This window comes from Corylus avellana, chromosome 9, assembly GCF_965113065.1.
Source record: "Corylus avellana chromosome 9, dhCorAvel1.hap1.2, whole genome shotgun sequence".
Lineage (NCBI taxonomy): Eukaryota > Viridiplantae > Streptophyta > Magnoliopsida > Fagales > Betulaceae > Corylus > Corylus avellana.
In genome coordinates, this window is record NC_142498.1 from 5,932,142 (window position 1) to 5,953,551 (window position 21,410).

At 37.1% G+C, this 21,410-nt stretch overlaps 2 protein-coding genes across 2 annotated transcripts; one reads left to right on the plus strand and one right to left on the minus strand.

The window, feature by feature from the left end:
- Positions 1-310: 310 nt before the first annotated feature.
- LOC132190610 (uncharacterized) lies at positions 311-3,063 on the plus strand. Its single transcript, XM_059605648.2, has 2 exons — positions 311-595; positions 767-3,063. The coding sequence occupies exon 2, from the start codon at positions 1,255-1,257 to the stop codon at positions 2,515-2,517; it is 1,263 nt and encodes a 420-aa protein (XP_059461631.2). The 5' UTR covers positions 311-595; positions 767-1,254; the 3' UTR covers positions 2,518-3,063.
- An 11,272-nt stretch (positions 3,064-14,335) lies between these two features.
- On the minus strand, positions 14,336-19,663 carry LOC132190258 (uncharacterized). Its single transcript, XM_059605194.2, has 6 exons — positions 19,496-19,663; positions 16,207-17,410; positions 16,058-16,108; positions 15,851-15,949; positions 15,458-15,622; positions 14,336-14,724 (listed from the first exon to the last, which is right to left on the minus strand). Exons 2-6 carry the CDS (start codon positions 17,380-17,382, stop codon positions 14,590-14,592), a joined length of 1,626 nt encoding a protein of 541 aa, XP_059461177.2. The 5' UTR covers positions 17,383-17,410; positions 19,496-19,663; the 3' UTR covers positions 14,336-14,589.
- Positions 19,664-21,410: the final 1,747 nt, after the last annotated feature.

Consider the following 21,410-nt stretch of genomic DNA (forward strand, 5'->3'; position numbering starts at 1 on the left):
CCCTCCAACGAGCCTATCTATCATTTTTCTGTGTTTTGAGCTAATTGGTTCAAGTCATCCAAAATATTGCTAAAGAAAAAAAAAAAAGAACTTGACTTCACATTGTCAAATAATTTCAAATTGTGATACAAGTAGCCTAAAAAAAAAAAAAAGAAAAAAAAAAAGCAATAATCCATAAATAAAAAGAAATATTCAAAAAATAAAATAAATAAATATAAAAAACACAAACAAGCACCAAAAAAAATTAAATAATGTTTTTTTTTTTTTAAAAAAAAAACATTACAAGGCCGGACCTCGTGAGAGCAACCCGAGAAAGAAGAGAGCGGGGAGAGAGAAAGAAAGAAAGAGAGAAAGACAGAGAGAGAGCAGCGATCGAGCTGCACAGAGCAAAGCTCAAATATAAAATCAGTAAAAGCCCACAAAAAAGAAAAAAAGAAAAGAAAAAAAGAAATAATGCGCGGAAGTGAAAAAAATAAAATTGAAAAAGAAAAATAGAAGAAGAGCGCGAGCGAGAGCGAGAGCCGAAGCTTCGAAGATTCGGACCCTCCAGTCACTCAGGTTCGATTTCTCTGCAATTCGTCGAGTTCTTCGAAAGGTCAGAGCTCAATAAATCTCTAACCCTCTTTCCCATACTCTCAAGCGTAGTTTTTGCTCTTCATTGTGCTTCATTTCTCTGCAATTCGATTTCTCTGCTATGTTCCCACCAAACTCAATTTGCTGAACTCGCTGATCTCTTTTGTTCAACTTCAAATTTCGGGTTTTGAAGTTTGAAGCTTTTTGAATTTCGGGAAAAGAATGGGGGGATTTTGATTGGTGCTGTGGTGCAATTTTGTGGTTCGTGAAGTGCGTGAGAACGCACGGTGCCGTTTGACCCAAAGTTTGGTGATTCAAACTTAGGGTTTTGATTGGGCATGGTTTTCAATGAATTGAGCTTGATTCGGTGGGATTTTGTGAGCTCCGTGGTGGGTTTGATCTCTAGGGTTTTGGGTTCGAGAAGATGAGATTTGGGTTTGCATTGTATGGTTTGTGGGTCGGTGAATTCAGGGTTGTTTGGAAATAAGAATACTGGTAATACGGTTGGGAGTTGGGGTTTTCGGGGGGTTTTTGTGATTCGTTGGATGCGCATTGAATGATATGTGGGAGGGAAATTTTTGGGTCGTTTGGAAACAGAAATAACTGCAATTTGGGTTGAATTGGGGTTACTGGGGGGGGTTTGTGATTCTGCAGACGGTGTATGAATCTGTTTCTCGAGAAATGCAACCTCAGCAGAGCTCGAGAATTGATTTGGTTGACTTGAAAGCTCAGATAGTGAAGAAGCTTGGGGTTAATAAGGCGAAATTGTACTTTTCTCACTTGAATAGGTTTTTGAGTGACAAATTGGGCAAGAGTCAATTTGAAAGTTTTTGCATTCGGGCTTTTGGGAGAGAGAATCTTCCACTGCACAATCAGTTCATTATTTCAATCTTGAAGAATGCATGCCAAGCCAAGACCCCGCCACCAATTTATTTACCAGGTCCTCAAAAATCTGTGATACAAGCTCCAAACAGTTCTCCTGTTGGGGAGGATCTGCATGAACAAGGTGGGGCTGTTTTTCCGAATCAGAATCAAAATGTACCAGTTTGGTCGAATGGTGTTCTGCCAGTGTCCCCACGAAAGGGTAGGTCTGGGATACGTGATAGGAAGCTCAGGGATAGGCCAAGTCCACTTGGACCAAATTGCAAGGTCGAGTGTGTCTCACATCAATCCATGGGAGCAGAAGATAGCAATAGTAAGGTTAATATGGAAAATGGTGATTTGACTCCATTTGATTATCAGAGACCGGGGCAGCATCTTCAAGCAGTTGCTGAGCTACATGAGAATGAAAGGGAGGGTGCTGTTCAGCGGCCTGCCGAAAAGCCAAGGATACATGGTAAAGATCAGAATGCAGTAGCTGCTATTGAAGATGGGGAAGAGGTGGAGCAGTCCAACCGCACGAGTTTCTATAGAAGTCCTCTACTTGCACCCCTTGGGATTCCGTTTTGCTCAGCTAGTGTAGGTGGGTCCCGCAAAGTTATGCCATTGGGTAGCAGTGGTGATTTTGGTAGTTGTTATGATAGTGGTGGATTGTCTGATACGGAGACTCTGAGAAAACGCATGGAGCAGATTTCAGCAGCACAGGCCCTTGGAGGCGTTTCTATGGAATGTGCTAATATGTTGAATAATATGTTGGATGTGTACTTGAAGCGGTTAATCAGGTCTTGTGTTGAGTTGGTGGGAGTACGGTCTACACATGAGCCAAAAAAGCACACTGTCCACAAGCAGCTGACTCAAGGCAAAATTATCAATGGCATGTGGCCAAGTAATCATGTACATATGCAGAGTAGTGGTGGGCCTGTGGAAGTTATGCAGGAGCAAAGACCCCAGGGCTCAATATCTTTGCTTGATTTTAAAGTTGCCATGGAGCTGAATCCTCAGCAGCTTGGGGAAGATTGGCCATTGCTGCTGGAGAAAATTAATATGCAGGCATTTGAAGAATGAAACCTCCCTACAAGGACCTGCTTTTTCAAACCGTGGATGGCTTTGTACGTTCTGGTGCAAAGGGGGGCGAGCGACTGTTGTTGGAGATAATTGATGCACTCAGTTCTGTTCTTACTTCCAGGATAAACGAGATTCCTCCCAGTTGGTTGAAGCTCTGGCCTTGCAAATCAATTGTGGGCTTGAGCATCAAAATGTCTGTACTTGCCTGCTGCAGAGCCTGGACTGGTCAGGAAATTATTTAACTGCAACCAAGCAAGTGGCACATTCAAATGGAATGCGCATGATTGGTTGCTCTGTTGTATCTTTAGCATTGATCTTGGCTGTATTTGCCATCTCTACAGATCTCAAGCATTTCCTGTAATTTACAGCCATTGCAGAGGAAAAACTAAGAGAGTTTTGCAGGGATACTGTTGTGTAGCTTGGTGAAAGGTAAAAAATTCACTTGTGTAAGAGCTGCAGTAATGCTCTGTATGTAATGTTAGACTCTGAGAATTAATTGGAATTTGAATATCAATAACACATTAACATCCATTATTATCTCCTTAATGGTTTGACATCATAGTTCTAACCAAATGACACCTGAACATCCTGCTGCTAATGTGTCTTCCCTCACAGTGTTGTTCGAATGGACATTTATGACCGTCATTGTCACTATTTTGTCTTGCAAATAGCAGTGGTGACATATCTTTTCTTTTTTGCATATGATGAAATTAGTGGATGCTAGGAAGCTACTCTGTTTCTCACTCTGTTTTACCATTCAAAAGGATATATATTGCTCTCAAAGGCTTGGAGTCCAAAACCAATTTTCATGTCTCTGATTGATTTTTACTGATCTAGGATAGCTGGCAGGTCAATGTATCATATTGAATTCATAACCTCGGATTGGATTAATGTAGTTATTTATTATGATAAAAAAACTTGAAACTCATGAAATTGGTTGACTCAGCTCATTGCTAGTTTTACTTAAAAAACTATGATGGGGAAAAATTGGTAAAACAATATTGAAGGGGAAAAAAAGCAATGGGCATTAGTTTTACCACAAAAAATAAAATAAAGAAATCAATCAACTTTAGTTGACTTAGCTCATTGCCATGTCTATATGGTTCCTAACTTGTGCAGATCTGTTTATCTTTTAAAAATTTATGCATATCAATATGTTATATGTGATGTGATGTTGGGCTGAAGATCAGTGTGATTGTCACATTATTGCTTACTCTGATTCAGTCTTCCTACTGATAAGTGAGTTTTTGCCTCTCGACTGCTGTTTTGTATACTTATGTGGATCTGAAGCTGGCAAAGCACTCTAATACAGTTTATGGAGGGGCTCATGCTTAATGGTTTGTTTCATTTATCATTGCTTGGAATATTGAGTATATCTCCATTATACTAATATCCTGATGATCAACTCACTGATCTTGTGAACTTTGACACACCTTTTCTCCAAACATGTCTTGTTTTCTAAAATTTTTGATCAGTTTTGTTCTTTCTCATGAGTTATCGTACTTTGCCAGTTACTTAAAAAAAAAAAACTTTACCAGTTTCAATATATGGAAGCAAACTATACAAAAAATATTTAGCAGGTAGCAAGCGTTGGTTGAGCCATCCAGTGAAAGCTTTTATAGCAATGGAAATTCTTACTTTTTATTATTAACCAGTCTCCTGTATATTCAATTTACAAAAAAGTTCTTGTTGGTCGTAACAGGGAGGATAAATTTAAAATGAAAGATTAGGGTTTGATGTGCCTTTTTGAGGATGTGTATTAGGTTCAAGGACTTGCACAACCCAACCTGAGAATGATGGAGGTTTGGTTTCAGTTACTCGTAGAAAGATCAACAATGAAGAAATCATCAGATGCAACCTTTTCAAAGTAGGAAAGATCAAACCAAAGACGCTATTGTTGAAGATGTGGATGAAGTGATGCAGGCCAACCACCTGAATTCAATTGTCATATCTTCAGATTCCATTTTGCTCAGCTCCTATGTCTTGCCCAGAAAGCTTTCTCTGTGGCCAGCAACTGTACTTGTCTTATGTATTTGGTAACAAAAAAGGAAAAGGGATTGTATGATGTAGAGATCCCGAGGGATGTACAGCAGATATAAGCAGTGCTGGGCCTTCAGGAGGTTCCATGGACCGTGCTCATATGTTCATTAAATGATGGATGTGTTCTGTAAGTGGTTGTTCAGGTCCTGCTTTGAGTTGGTTGGAGCAAGGTCTGCACACAAGCTGAAATAGCACCAGGCTAATTGAATCTGGCAAAAAAGATAGCTGCATATGCAAAATTGGGTAAGGTCTGCAGAAGTCTTTTGCTTGATTTCTTGTTTTTTCCGGGGCAACATCTGGAGCATTTTGGCTAAACTTCTGCGCACAAGTTCATTGTACAGTAGATCCAGACATATTGGTTTTGTCCTAAGCAGTGTTGGATCAGTATGTTCTGCTTTAAGGGGCTTGTTGACTTTTATTAAACTTTGTTGATGCAGCCAGTTCTCTTCTTATGTCCATGATGACCCGGTGACTCACTTTCAAATAATGCGCCGTCGGTTGCAAATTGAGGCTAGAGGGTTTCAACTGGAAGCATAAGCCTTATTGGTGCTGTGAAGCCTCTTGACAGTTGGGAATTTATTTAACACAAATCCCATTTCTGATTGCGTTGTTGTATGTTCAGCATTTTTGTTGGCTGTCTTCTACCGTCATTACAAATCTTGGGCTTCTTACGCTTTTTGATATATACAACATTACTTATCAAAAATAAATAAAAATCTCTGAGAAGGTGCTGAAATTATACTGTTGTCTAGCTTGGTAAGGAGTAAAGTTATATGCAAAAATCTGCATTATGCGATGTATGTATTTTTTAAATTGGGAAATTCATTTATACTGTTAATGACATTCTGGTGCCCATTATATTCTCCCAGATGGTTTATATGTGAATTTTTCTTCTTTCTTTCTTTCTTTCCTTCTTTCTTTTTTATTTATTTATTTTTTCGCCTGGTAAATGAATTTTTAAATTGAAAGTAATTTTGAGTTTCCATATGCAACTGTAATATCTTATTACTAATGTGCTCATGAACTGTACGAGTAATATTTTTATGGTAATTATGCTACTTACAGATCCTACAGCGTAGGATTATTTCCGAAGGTCTCCTTGTAGTCATTCTCTGTGTGTTTTGTCTAGCTTACTATAACCATTTATCATGCAAAAAATTGTGGTTGCATAAATGTTCTTGTATTTTGCTGTCTTTGTTGTGTCGATGCCATAACAAGGAGTCTGAGAGTGATCTTGATGTGTGGTGTTTAAGATTTGGGAATCTCAAATAACCAGTTTGCCGGGGCAACATTTGAATCCTTTGTAACACCTGCTTTTGGTTATTATTCTTCATTTGAAAAAAAAATGGAATTGGATTAAGAGGGCAACTGTTATGAATAAGATGAGTAGAAATTCGTAATTGAATGAAAAAGTAGTGGATGTTGATTGAAAAAAAGCATTTGAAGTTTTCATGGAATCTTTTCACGTTTCGTAGAAGATATGTGAAAATTATCTGATTTAGTTTATTAAGATATGTAGTCACAATTTAAAAGTTGGGTAGCTTCTAACTGGTATCCTGCATGTGTATCCTTTTTGATCTTTCCTCGTTTCATCTCCAATTTTCAATCCTTTTTGCTGTAAAAGTTTCCATGGATCACTACCTCGGGTAGTATGTTGCATCTGTGCTACAAAGCGTAGATATCATAAGTTATTCTTTAGTTTAAGGCCAGGAACAAAAAAGTCAAGTATATTTCTCTGGGTTTGAAGCAGTGCAGTATGCTGAGTGTTTTATTGAAAGGTTCATGCTTAATTTCTCATTTATTAGTCTCTGTTGCGCGTCTTTGTTGCAATGGCATCCTTCCTTTTTAATCATCTGGCATTGAACTTCTTTTTTATTTAGTCTGTTGTTTCAGTGAGTAGTTTCAGTTGTGTGCTGACACTTCTAGGTCTCTCAGGGCGTGCTTAATATATGGTGGACTTTCAAGCAATTATCCCGTGAAGAGCCATCATATTGTGCAGGCTTTCTGCGAATCTCAAAAGGGAAAAAACGCACAAGAATGCTTGGTATCTGAAAGAAATAGAATTGTTCAATAATTTTCTGACTGCATCTTCTTCCTGCAATCCTTGGACTCTCCATTTGCTGAGGACCTCAGTCCTATATATTATGAAAAAGTGAGATTTTACTCGATTTCTGTTTTCAGTTGACTTGAGGACATTCCAAACACAACTGGAAATTGCCACTTATAATGGGAAAATAGTGTTCTATTTGTAGTTATATATATTGTCAATAGCAGCTGTTTCCTCAATGCCTTTGCTTCTAAGATATGATTTAGAAGCTCATAGATTGGTTAAGCCTGCTGAGTATTTACATTTTCATTAGCTTACTTTAACTACTTATCATGCAAAACGTAGAGGTGGCGTGGGTAATCTGGTTCAGTAACTATAATATATTTTATCTGGATGACTGCATCATAGAAAACATTTGGCTATTTACATTTAATGGGGAAAGCAATGACTGTTAGTAGGAACTTATTGGCATATTCATTAGATATATGTGGTAATTTGTGTAGACTGATTTATCACATTCTCTTTACCCATTTTTGTGTGTGTGTTTGGGGGGAATCCTTCCTAATTCACATCTTTGTTGAAAGAATTCTTTTGGCCATTATGGTTAAAACAATAGTCTACTTGCTTGAGGAATTGAAGATGTCTTTTGTACCGGCATTCTGCTAGTTAAACAATTGTATGGTTAGAACTTTGAGCAGGTAGCCAGCATAGGTGAGGAGGGGGGGGGGGGGGGGGGGGGGGGGGCTCCACCTAATTGCGCCATTGGTCAGAATCTGATGAAAAGTGAATGAGAAGTACAAGAATGCTTGACGTTTGAAGGAAATAAACTTGTAGTACTGTTGTAGCACATCTTCTATTGGCAAGCCTTTGCTTAGAGACAAAGATCTCTATACAGAATGGAATTAGTGATCTTTTCTTCAATTTTTCCGTGACATTTAAAAAATATTGCTTGTGGATATAATCCTTGTTATTTCGACGGTTTGTTTTGGCAATGTCCTTGAAAAAGGGTGTGCTGGGAATTATTATCAGAAGTGGCCCAGCCCCCTTGGAGCAGAATTGAAGGCAACTTGTAATCTATACAAACAGCTGAAATATGGTGGTCATAAACTTGACATGGAATGTGGGTGAGTGATTTGAGCGACTTCCTGATGCCACCTTATCATCCTCAATACTTGCTGTACAACCTATGTATGTTGCAGGAGGTTTCACTTCAGCAGACCAAAGAAAGACCGGGAAACAAAGAGTTCTGCTGATGCTCCAGTTTCTAAGTGGTTGTTGCTGAAGTAATTGGTGTTGCTGGCCATCCACTAGAATTTTGGTACAGGTAATCTTTTAGAATTCCCAGTTGTAGAGCTATCATATGTGGGCTACATTACCTTTGTAGCTATTGTGTTCGCTGGTTTTAGTTGGATAAATGAGACACTTGGGAAATATCTGGAGTCAATTGCAGCAGTGTTAGATCTTTGAGGGCTTTCAATGATATTTGTTGAAATACTTGTTGGATGAGTTTTCGAAGTGGGTTATTAGGTCGCGGTGCTAATTGGTGCGAACATCAAGATTGAACTGAAAAGGCAACCTGCCTACAAGCAGCAGTAGCGATGGCCATATGCAATGTAACAGTTGCAGGTGGAGCCAAATATGCAGTGACTAAGATAACGCTGCTATTTACTTCTGGATAATTTTTTTCAAGAAAGAATTACTTATGGTAACAATGGTTTCCTACTAGTTAAAGGCTTACATCTGTCTTCGGACATTGCTGAGGCAGCTGTTTTCTTTTGGCAATGAGGAATCGTATTACCCCAAGTCAAGCTAATTTGCAGGATTGGATGAAGAGTGATATTATTCTTTACATTCGTTTTGTTTTAAGTCTTTCATTTGTTTTTTGTATGTGACTGATATAGGAAGCTACTTAAAACACTTTATATCAGCTAGTATAAAAAGTAGCATTAGTCTTAGATAAAGTCTTGAGCTTTAATTGTTTGTATTCTCTTTTCTGTGATAGGCCATACGGGTATCGATGCACCAGACAGAATGCCAGGTCTGATTGCCTGATATCTGCTTTGCATTTGTGTTCTACGTATCCGCCATGATTTCTGTTGGCTTGAGTATCTGCTTCCGACTGATGCAGAGCTTGTGAGCCAGTGAAACTCTGACAGAATTGCCATGTCTGCATGTCTTATATGGTGCATTCAGTTCATGTGGGCTTGTCTTCTGTCAGTTCATGCGGCTGCATTCAATATGCAGCCAATGAGTAGGAAACCGGAGCTTTGCATGCAATGAATGGGACTAGGCCCTGGATTTTAGTGGGGGTGGTGAACCCTGTAAAAGGTTGTAATTTATCTTATGCTGATTATTCCTGGTGCAAGAGAAACAAACTTTTGAAAAATGTATTTGAGGAGGTAGGGCTTACTTTCCAAAATCCTCCTGTCTTTAGTTGAATCCTAGAACTCCCCAGTTTAAAGGGGATGTGATACAGATTTCAGGTAAAACTTACATTTGAAAACCGGTTTATAAAGAGAGTGCTCAAGATCTTGTATACATATAATTAAGATTGTACTTCATCAACGTGGGATAATTAAGACTCACGCTCTGTAGCCAACGTTTAGGATAGTTGATGGTAGCTCTCTCTTTCGGTGGCTTCATTCAACGTTTGGTTTTCAATGATTTAATATTATGCCCATACATAATATCAAAACATATTAATCCAGTCAATAGGTTGTCCCTGTTGAGACTCGGTCGCAAAGTCACAACTCATTCAATCTCATACTCAGCGTGGTGGTGGCCAATAAGTCGACGGTGTTACACCATTGGGGCATTTCGAAGGTATCATAATACAAACCTTAAATAAAACTTATATTTGAAAACCGGCTTGCAATAAGTTGGAAGGGTGCCTCTTTCTTGGAAGGGTGCCTCTTTCTTATTATTAATGACAATAGTTTGCAATTGGACAATGTTCCAATCTTGTATCTGTAATGTGTCCTATTTTCAGTTTTGTATGTCTTTATTGCATACAATTAAGAAGATGTGGTTTTCATTATTGTTTAAGAAGGTGCGGTTTTGGTGAGAAATGGTGCTTATGGATTGAGCATTGTATCTCGTTTGTGCGGTTCTCGGTTTTGATCAATGGCTCTTCTTTCGGTTTCTTTGAGAGTTCGCGTGGGGTGAGACGAGGCAATCCCTTCTACTTTTTTTGTTCATCATGGTTATGAAGACGTTCAGCAAGATGATTAATGTTTCTATCAACATGGGTTTCATCAATGGATTTTATATGGGTGCCAGAGAGTCTAATCGGGTTGTTGTTTCTCACTTCCTTTTTGTTGATGATACGCTGGTTTTTTGTGGGGCTGCTCCTAACCAAATTAGATTTATTAAAGCCCTTCTTGTTGGTTTCGATGCTGTCTCTAGGTTAAAAGTAAATCGGGCCAAATCTGTTTTGGTCCCTGTCGGAGGTATGGGTGAGGCAGGTGAGTTGGCTGGCATTCTGGGATGTGGCACCAGCTCTTTGCCTTTGAAGTATCTGGGGCTTTCTCTAGGGGCTTCGTTCAAGCTTTTGGCTATATGGAAAGACATGTTGGAGAAGATTGCTAGAAGGTTGGCCCCTTGGAAATGTTCATATTTGTCCAAGGGGTATTGCTAGCAATAAGGCTGCTTCCATTGTGGATATGAGGGAGTATATAAATGGTATGGTTCATTGGAATGTTACTTTTGCTCATAGAATTCATGATTGGGAGGAGATGGCCTTAGCCTCCTTATTCTCGCTCTTATATTCGCTCTCGTTGCGTGGGGAAGGGGAGGACCGAATGTGGTGGATCCCATCTAGAAAAGGGAAGTTTGAGGTTCGCTCCTTTTATAGTAAGTTTGTCCTTAAAGAGGCCAACAATTTTCCTTGGAAAATTATTTGGCGCACCAAGGTTCCTTCGAGAGTGGCGTTTTTTGCTTGGTTGACCGCCCTTGGGAAATCTCTTATCTTGGATAATGTTCGGAAGAGAGGTGTTGTTGTGATTAATCCATGTTGTGTGTGTGAATCGGAAGGGGAGTCTGTGGATTATCTCTTTCTTCACTGTGGGGTTGCGCGCATTTTGTGGAATGTTATCTTCTTTTGTTTCAACATGTGTTGGGTTATTTTTAGAAGCGTCAAGGAGATGCTTGCTAGTTGGTGGTCGGGTGGAAAATCCCGAAGTGCTGCGGTATGAATGATGGCTCCCTTGTGTCTTATGTGGTGCTTATGGAATGAAAGGAACGCTAGATGCTTCGAGGATTTGTTGAATAACCTTGAGGACCGTGTTCATTGCTTTTTGTACACGTTTTTTACTTGGACTGCAGGTTGGCTTGCACCCCTAGTGATCAATTTTCCTAATTTTCTTTTTATGTTCTCTTTTTCTTTCTCCCCAACTTAGTCGCTTTCTTGTATACTTCTTGTGTATTTGAGTTGCGCCCATCTGAGCTCTTTAATGCATCATTACTTATAAAAATTAAAAAAAAGAAAAAGAAAAAAGTATGTCTTCATTGCAGGTAACGGAAAAACTGTGGTAGAAGGAGAAATGGGAAAAGTAGATACAGATAATACTGTGGAAAACTTGTTGACAGGTTCTAAGATTCCTCGAGCTTTGGTGATTTTTTTGGTGTTTTGGTGAGCTGGCGATAGATCTTATCCTGCCTGTTTCTGATTTTTCTGGTTATAAAAAACTGATGGATTCTTCTTGGAGGACGGTTCTTCCAACTAAGCTCTCTCCCAATGAGCCTTCGCTCCCCCTTCACTGAAGTAAAGGGGTTCTTTAAATTCTGTGAGTGGGGTAGCTACTGAGATCAATGAAATCAATTTTGTCTTCCTATTTGTAGGTCATTTATAGCATACAGTAAAGGCTGGTCCGGCTGCAGCAGGATTTGGAAAATGAATTGATAGTAAATCTGTACTTTTATTTTCTCTTTTCCTTTCTATCTTCTCTTTTTCTCCCTTATTTTGTAGGAAGATGAAATCTAGATTTACCGCCACCCCTCTGCCATGTACGTGCCCTTTTACTGGCTTCTCTGCCTTCAGATCCACCTTGTGTCGCTGCCAACCAGCCAATCCACTGGCATATGGGGTCCATGCGCCGTTGTCTCCACCGGCGTGTGAGGTACACACCCTGCCTCCTATGTTAGTTTTCGGCTCTAGTTCTCGCCTCATAGCGTCCACCTCCACCTCCTTCCTCAATAAAGTGGGAATGGTTATCTTTTTTGTACGGAATTATCGCGGAGCATTGCTCTTTTGTCAATGAATGTGGTTTAGGTGATCTTTCTCAGTGGACTCATCGTAGTCATCCTCAGTGCACCCCTTGTTCAGCGGTCCAATCTTCGGTATGCACTACATACCGTTGTAAATGTGGCATTTCGGTCGAGGAACTACGGGACCGGATTTGTTTAGATCCATTTCCCGCGTTATTTTCTTAAACTATAATGGTTATGTTTTCAGGTGTTTGTTGGGTCCTCACACCCTCTTTTTGTCTGCAATGGTTAATTTGCTTCAGAACTTATCTTTTACCACCCCTTTAACTTTAGGAATTAGTAGTAAAAACGGCTCTTTTTATTTTTTATTTTTTATTTTAACCTGGTCAAATAAACAAAAGAGACAACAAGAAAAAACATACACCGAAACATGAAGAGAAGACAAAAAGAAAAAGAGGAGGAGAGAGTGACAATCTGGGGAGGATTGATGTCATTAATGTTGGAAAAAATATAAAGAACATAGCAAAAATATATGAAGGCCGGCTAAATGCGACTCATAGCACCCGAAGTCATTGCCCCTGGTGACGTTGGTTGTTAGGTCTTTTCTCCATCACTTCAATTTATTAAATGAGAAGGATTTTTTTATAAACTAGTTGACATCTTTGTATTTAGCCAATGTACTTCAAAGTTTTGATTTTTCCTCCAAAATTGATTTGAAAGAGGGGAATCTTTCAATTAAATGAACATAAAACTTTTAGATATAAAATAAATTTTATAAATAAATCTAACAATAAATAGGTACAATAATAACCAAAGGCAGAAAGATAATGAGAATGCTTTCACTTTGATCAGCTTAGATAGCTAGTCTAATAAAGTTATGTGCAGACCAGTTAGTGCTGCAATCAACTTTTTGAAAAGACCAATTTGAAATAAGGACAAACCCATAAAAGTTATACATCATCAACATAAAGCCCATTCTCAAGATACTACTTTAGAGTAATGTTATTTAGTAGAGTGTTATACGACTGTCGTACAATGGGGATGACGTGGCAATGAAAATCAGTCTATGGATCAACAAGGGCTTGTAAAAAAAAAAATCAAAGGTTGATTTTTACTCTTACGTCATTTCATTTGTATGACAGTCGTATAATAGTTTTCTAAATATCATTTCTTATTATCTTATTCTAAACCTAAATTTAGGCGATGGGTAGAGTTTCCATTAGCACACTTCTACAAAGACAACTATGAAATACAAAGCCTAAGCGACCAGAGGGAGAAAAATATAAGACATATCGAAACAAAAAAGAGACAATGGATGATACAAGGTACAGATCCTTAATGAATTTTGGAATTGTTTGTTATAACTAAGAAATGAAATTGTCTGCTTAATCAATAGAGAACTGTATTAAAACATACCAAGCTCAAACGTGTTTCAATTGGACATATTATTTTGGTCAACTTGTTTGAGTTAACTCAGAATTTAGAATAAATAAATAAAAAACAATGACTTATAAATAAGTAATGTTTTTTCAACTTAGCATTTAAAATTCTGCAAACAGACTTAGGGAATAGACATTTCATTAACGGGATCCAAAATTGTAAGGGATTCTTGTTATTATTTTTGTCATTTTCTTTTTAGATATGAGTTTGTGAAATGAAGCTTTTCTGTTTAACCAGAGACTCTTTGTCCGAGCAGAGAGCCCATCCAAGCAGGGGCTCGTTTGGACAGGGGAGCCCTGCTCGAACAAAAACCCTCTCACGGCCCCTATAATTTTTTTCTGCCCATTCTCTTTAGACATGAAATAGTAGCGATTTAAATCCACCTTTCATTCAACTAGCAGATCTTAAGAAAAGTAGAATCACTGGTGCAATTCTCACATGCTTTTGATTCACAAAACAAAGAATACAAAATGTTATACAACTTATTTGGTTCCTGGCCACAACATTTTCTAAAAATTGTTGAGGAACTTGCATGTTTGTATAAAAATACTCCGTTAAGCTAAGAAATTTGTATTATGTTAAATTACTAGTTGCCTAAAAAACTTTGACAAATAAAAAATAAGGGATTTAATCATTTAAATTATCACTTATTTTAAAAGTTTAAACTAATAAAAAAATAATAATTTAATTAATATTATAACATTCTTATACCAAACTACTGAATCTCCTCATATTAAAACGGCGGTGCAATCATGCAAGGTACTTGGAAAGTACATGTGATGTAATTCCACCCCTACCCCCCCAATTTTTTTTTTTTTTTTTTTTTTTGGAGTACATGAAAAAATGATTCTATTCATCACTCCCGTCCCTCCAAAGCTTATGTGACATAATTTTTCCAACCAAAATGCCAATTTCCATACACTAATGCTATGAAAAATCACATTACATAAGCTTTGAAGTGATGTATAGCATTACTCTGCCACTTGATCTAAGTTTCTTCTGAATTATTAAAGAATAACTTGAAATTCCACCAGCAACAAGATTATAAAGAATACCGCTTCAGTAAAAGAGAGAGCGAGAGAGAGGGAGAGAGAAGTATTTTCATTGACAATTTCAAAGTGAAGTCCACCTATCAAGCCATTAGCCTGCGTTTATTAGTCAATTGAGATGAAAGAGATATGATATCTACATCAAAGATTAAAAAAGAAAAAAAGAAAGAAAGAAAGAAAGAAAGAAAGAAAGATCAATGAAGATGAAGAGAGAGACTTAATTTTGTACAAAAGAAAAAAGTCAGACTCCTTCAACTGATTTAATGAATGGAACTAACACGACAGCAAAGACTATGGTGAGGATGCCGCCGATGATTTACATATGGGGCACCAATTCTTCAACCGCAGCCACTCTTGTATGCAGACCACATGGTACCTGTGCTTACATTGCAACCTACCCAGTTCATCTCCAACCACATACTCTTCCTGCAGAAAATAATACACTTGAAAATCAGGAAAATTAAGATGGTACTCAAAGCCCTGGAAGTATAGGTTAGCAGCCCTAAAACCGACTAGATCGAATTTGTTCGGAATTACATGCAAATCCTGTTTAATACATACTGAAGTACGTGACAACCCAAAATTACCTTCAGCAAGACATTGGCTTGTTCTTAGTGCCTGTTTGGACGTGCGTTTAAGAGGCCTAAAAGTGTGTTTAACACTCAAAAAGTCCATTTGAAGAAAAAAATACCCGTTTGGTAAAAAAATTGAAATGGCTTTTAAGGGTCTAAAAAGTCAAAAAATTGCTAAAAATGCACTTTTCAAAAAACACTTTTTAACTTAAAAGCTTTATTTTTCAAATACAATCCCAAACATGCTATTAGTTGATCAACTAATGAAACATAAGGATTGAAATTGTTTGTAGAGAATCCCATCTACTCCGGAATTGCGATGAATCCAATACTTAATGTCTCTATGAACTTGTTCTAAGGAGTAACTGAAACTGAAACCGAATCCAACCCCAGATGGTACCAAAATCTGCAATGGTTTTAATTTAGTGGGATAATTTCTATTCTAAGGTTAATTAACTTCCCATGTCAGTGTTCTTGACCCCTGGTAGTTCACACCTGACTTCAGTTACAGGAAAACCATACTAAATTACCCATGTTTTTAGAAGCAAATGAAAATTAGTAAATGTAGTAATTGTAGGGGAAAAAACCTGGCAGATACTGCATTTGACATCATCCTTATGCTCACTGCAGCCCACAACTGCATCCTCTGGAGCTGCAGACTCATAGATGCTTCTCTTCAGGCATTCTGATAGCGCTTCTTCTGTTAGTGCTGTGCTCACAGTTCCCATCCTCTCTTCTAAAGCTAATAATTCCTGTTCATGTAGCAGTGAAATGCTTTAGAAAAAACAGCTATACATAAAATTGGTAGCCAAATGGGTAATCCTTCTGAACACATAAAACTATAATTCATAACTTAATTATTAGAAAGTTCTTTCTAATTCAAGCATGTACAACTAAAAAAATTGTAAGCCAGAAATAAGTCCAACAAGATAGAACAAAAGGTAAGTGAACTTTAGCACCATAGCAACATTTTAACAAACCTCATATGACATGTTATCAATATCCAGTCTCATGTCTCTATGCTGATCATGGCCATATAGGCCATTAAGAAACAAATTGGTCTCCAGAACAAGTATTTGCTGCGAGACAAGAAAAAAGAGTTAACAACGAACAGTCAATCAGGTGAAGTGCAAGCTCAGGAGAAAAGAAAAAAAATCAGGTGAAGTGGAAATCCCATAAACAACTACCTCATATGTTAGCTCTTCATCTTGTTCAATCCTCTCGAGTGCCAATAATACCTGCACGAAGATCATCAAACAAAAGTGCCACATAATGAGGCTCTTACAAGACCATACTAAAGGGGATGTACTTAAAAGAATTTATATAACCCTAGTACCTCTGCAATCCCATCTATGTTGTAGTGCCGGATGCTATCCGGATTTGGCAAAGAATGTGTTCTACCAACTTCAGCAGGATCAGCTGGCATAAGACCTCGTAACCTCTCACTGCGACTTCCTGGTCGACTGTAAGATGAAGCACGACTCAAGGGAGTTTCTGCAGAGAAATGATGTGATGAACTAGGACCATTCACATTGATAGGCCGAAGCATTTGAGGGATTGCAATAGGGGGTTCATTTGGTGGCAGACTGCTTCCATTTCCTTGATTGGAGAGCCTTCCCCTAGTGTGATCATTAACTGATCTCCTAGTCCTAACTGATGCAATACCATTATCCCTGTACGCAGGCAAATTCCTAGCTCGTCTTGAATCAGAGATGGAGATGCCATTGCTAGAATTGGAGTTCCGTCCTTCCAACAACGACCCATTCATCTTCTTCCCCCTAGCAGTGGAGCTACTTTCTCCTTCAGAATTTCTCTTTTTTACCATATCCTTCCTTTTACTGAGGCTTGAATCTGAGGAGGGGCAACCGGATGGGACGACATCAGATATTGAATTGCATCTGAGATTTCTTAAACCATACCTGCTGGCACCAGCACTTGTGGACTGAACAGAGCTCTTAGATCCCATAGATACAGGGGAAGCCACTACAGTATCTTGGCTGCGCAGTCCAGCGCCTTGATGAAGATTCCTCCGAGATCTTGTATCTGATGCTACACCAGAGCTTCCCACCTCCATTACCGTGACACTCCTAGACTCTGCAGTTTCAGACCCTCTCTGAATCTTTCCAGGTGGGGCAGTGAGTTCTGAAACCTCCGGCTCGTCCTGAACACTACTAGTTTCAGATGAATCAGATTCCAACTTTGAAGATAGCTTCTTTTGAGGTTCTGTGATAGGTTTTCTTCCCTTGCCGATCGCAGAGCATGTCCTAGAGGAACTTCCAATTATTTCCTTGCCGCTTGAAGAAGAGCGGACCAAAGGCCTTGAAGATTTGGCCTTCTCCAAACAGCCATTTTGAGCACCTCTTGTGGAGCTCAGCCTGCCACTGCAACCAGTTCGGTTGCAAAATTGAGCATTATGATCTCTATTATTCGCATTATCCCTCAGCACAAGACCAGATCCCTTTCTAGGGACAACAATCCCATCAACAGCTCTTTTGCCAGAATATTCATCCATGAATATGAATCTGTACACTTCAAATCCGCTACAAGAACATAAATGAAGTGTTTGACATCAGCAAAACCTCCACTGGGTTGGTATTAGTGGGAATAACAAAATTGCGCTCTATATTCTTTAAACTCACACAAAAATGATTTTACAGATGAAAAGCAAATAAATATAAATCTTACATAACCCACACATTGATGGAAATTATACAAAGTCCTGCCAAGCTTGCAGAACACAGGTAGACAGGTAAATTACTTACATAAGCGAAAAGTTTCTTGGGTAGACACGTAATTCTAAATTGAGGCGGCCTGAATTGGCGCAAATCAAGTAAAATAAAATATCCAAACAAGCAGACACAAAGCAGTTAAATAAGGGATAGGGATAAATTTTTGCCAAGGAAAATCAAGATTGATAAATAAAACATACACCGTTAATCACAAACCACATGAAGGTAAAAATTTCATTTATATACCTAGGCCTGAAATCTTTGGACTACCATATACAAACTTTGATACCTTGCTCAAGTCTAAGATCACTGGAGATATGGACAACGTTAGACTTGATACTTCCAACAAGAACCCTACTTTAAGTTATTGATCCAACCAATCAGCAGGAAGCAAAAACAGGGAAACAGTGCCCTGAACAATTTTCAGGCTGATTTCGCATACCTGCTTAGAGATGAAGATCCACAACCTTTTTCCACCAGAAAATAATTTTATTTGCAGAAGTTTGAGCTCATAATTTTCTAAAGTAGCCACACCATTTTGAAAAGTTCTTAGAAAAAACAAAAAAACAAAAAACAAAAAACAAAACAAAACAAATTTTTTTTTGAGATTGTTACTACCATTAAAAGCAAAATCATCAGACCAACAAGCACAGAAACGATATGCAGCAAACAGAGTAACGGGCTAGTTATAGAAAAGTAAACGGATAAAAAAGCATACCATCTTTAACCTACATTCACCTCACTCCATCTACTAATTTGGTAAAGGATAAACGATAAAGTCTATTTTCGTCTATAAATTTGATAACCTTTTAAACAGCAAAGAATTACCAACACAAAATTTGATGTCAACCCAGAAACAAAGGCCTCAAAAACATCATTAAATAAAGCAAACAGCAGGTAGCAGAAGAAACCCACTTCCCAACAAGTTGAATTCGATCATAACAAAACATAAACAACCAGACAAGCACATATATAATATCACAAAGGAAAGAAACAAAGGAGAAAACAAATCACAAGGATATAAGAAGACCTTGGCTAACAAGTGATGAACCATGCCCACAAAGAGAAGCAAACATATTAACAGTCTCTGAACATTAAAAGGAACAAATAAAGGAAGAAAGAGAGGACCCAGATGGCCACAAGCCCATATTTCCATCCCCTAAAAAGTAGGTATCTTTCAACTTTTTGAACGACATAACCTTTGATTGAATTATTCTCCACACAATACTTCCGTTTCCTATTTTTATCTCCGTGATATCAGGGCTCATAAAGCTGAATAAGCCCACCAAAACAAATTTTAATTAAAAAAAGGAAGAGGGAAATAATTCTATAGCCTTTAGCTCCCCAATATTTTCGAACAACCATCCATAGCAATATTCATTTCTACACACCAAAAAAAAAAAAAAAAGGGTAAGAAAATAATTGATATGAATTTTAAAAACCCAGTTCAAAATTAACCCAAGTTTCACGGAGAAACCATACACAAAAAACTACTTATTAAAACCATAATCGTGTCGAATTAATAGAAAAATAAAAAGAAGGGTAAGAAAGAAAGCTCTTTCAATAATTTACAAGAAACCAAACACAAAAATTGATTGGGACAAGGCCAAGGCAAGGCCAAGGCCATCCATCATATGCGGACCAGAACAAAACCAATAAAAAAGAACCCAAATATAAAAAAGCGAAAATAATAGAGTACCCTTTTTCCTGGCCGAAAAATGATTGATTTCAAATTCATTGAGAAATAACCCAAACAAATATTGACTTATTAAAAATAAAAAATAAAAAGTAAAAGCAAAAAATAAAAAAAGTCCCACACAGAGAGAAACCCAAAACTGTTGGTGAATATTAATTGAATCAAAAGGTCGTGTGAAAAGTTTTGAATTCTGGTTGTACCTTTTTCTTATTCTTCTTCTTCTCTTCTTCTTCTTCTTCTTCTTTGTTCTCCTTTGAATACACACCAGAAAGAGAGAAAAGAGTTCACAGCTTTTAGACTTTAGAGCGAGAAATTAATAATAAGATTTTAGAGAGAGAGAGAGAAGGGAGGGACGAAAGAGAAGCTGAAACGTGTGTGAAAGATCCGAGGCTATAAAAGCAAAGTCCAATCTTTATGAAGGAGTTCTTTGGAGGTGGGACCCAACGGAGGAACACCGTAAAAATAATGAGCAAAAAAAAAAAAAACCGAACAAACTAGGAGGAGTAGACTGGTTTTGCCGTCCAGTGAGTTCGGTGAGATCTTGGCCGTTGGATAATGGATGTTCCTGAAGGGGTCAAACATCCACGGCTGTGTGACTCTGACGTCATCTTCAATCCCTTTCACCTTTTGTGGACGGGAAGGAACAAAAGCTCAGTGGCCCCTCTTCTACAACCTGAGCTTTGGCCGCCTGATGCCTAATCTCTTATTTATTTTATTTTATTTTCATGTTTTTAATAATTTTTATCATATTTAATAATAATTTTTTTAAAAAAAATATTTAAATAATATTAGATATTATATTTTTATCAAATTGACAATATTTACGCAACATTCAAAATTAGTTATTAGATTTTTTGATTTAATAAAGATTAATTCAAAAGTTAGTAAGTTAGTTTCAATGTCAGTTATTTATTTTATTTATTTTTTTATTTATTTATTTTTTTATGAATGTTGAATGAAAATATAGTATTTAATATTTATTTAAATTTAGATTTAAATTTGAAAAAAATAGTATATACTATGTTTTTTTAAATTTTTTATTTTTTTCTGCTCCAAATAAAAACATTAACAAGCATCTTAAACACAAAATACTCTTAACAATATAAAAATTTTCACCTTTATATTACTTATAGGTTAACGAATTTTGTACGAGTTTGAAATGTAATACGTCATCTTTAACGCTTATAACCTTGTAATTCTTGTAACTATGCTTTAGAGTTTTTGTTTTGTATTATTTGAATTTTATGCTCGTTTATCAATAAATGAGATTGAACTGTTTTCTTTTAAAAAAAAATTAATTCAAAATAAGAAAGTACTTTTCAAAACATATATATTATCAAACAAAACTTCATTTTTAATTTTTTTTTTTTAAAAAAAAAAAATGTTTGAAAAGGAAAAATTGGAGCGCGTGTGAAAGAGAGGGGCACATTGGAGATAAAAGATGGGTTATAATCTGTGAAACAGACGTTTGTTGTTGGTTTTTCTTTTTCGTCCACGAACTTATTAGACAGAGATGGTTTTTAAAATGCGAAATTGACTAGAGTTGTTGGTTTTTTCTTTCTTTTTTTTTTTGTTTTCTGTTTTTCTATTTGTCTACACCTTTTTTATTTATTATTTCCCTTGAGGTTTGGTCAATATTGTACTTCCCTACCTTTTGGCCAACATTTAAAATGAGTGGACAACTAATTAAATTCTGGAGATCAACCGTCCTTTAACCAATAAAATCAATTGGGTGCCACTTTAAACATGATGCCTAATTTATATTTTTAGTACATTTTGACATGATATGCCTTTGTTCGAAAGAAAAAGAAAAAGAAAGACATGATATGTGTCAAATCATATGACTTTTTAAAATAGAAACTTAGAAATTGTCCATTTTAAAGAAAATGAAGAGGAGTCAGTCTCTTATTTTATAAGAGTAGAATTGTCATTTTCTTTTTTGGACTATTCTACTTTTGTAGAAAGGAGGACCGGCTCGGCTCCTTTTCATTTCAAGTACAGACTCAATTGTACTGAAATAATGAATAATAATCTCTATAAATAACGAATAATTAAAAAAATAAAAAATAAAAAACATTTGCTCTCACTTACCCTCTTATGTTACACAAATTAATG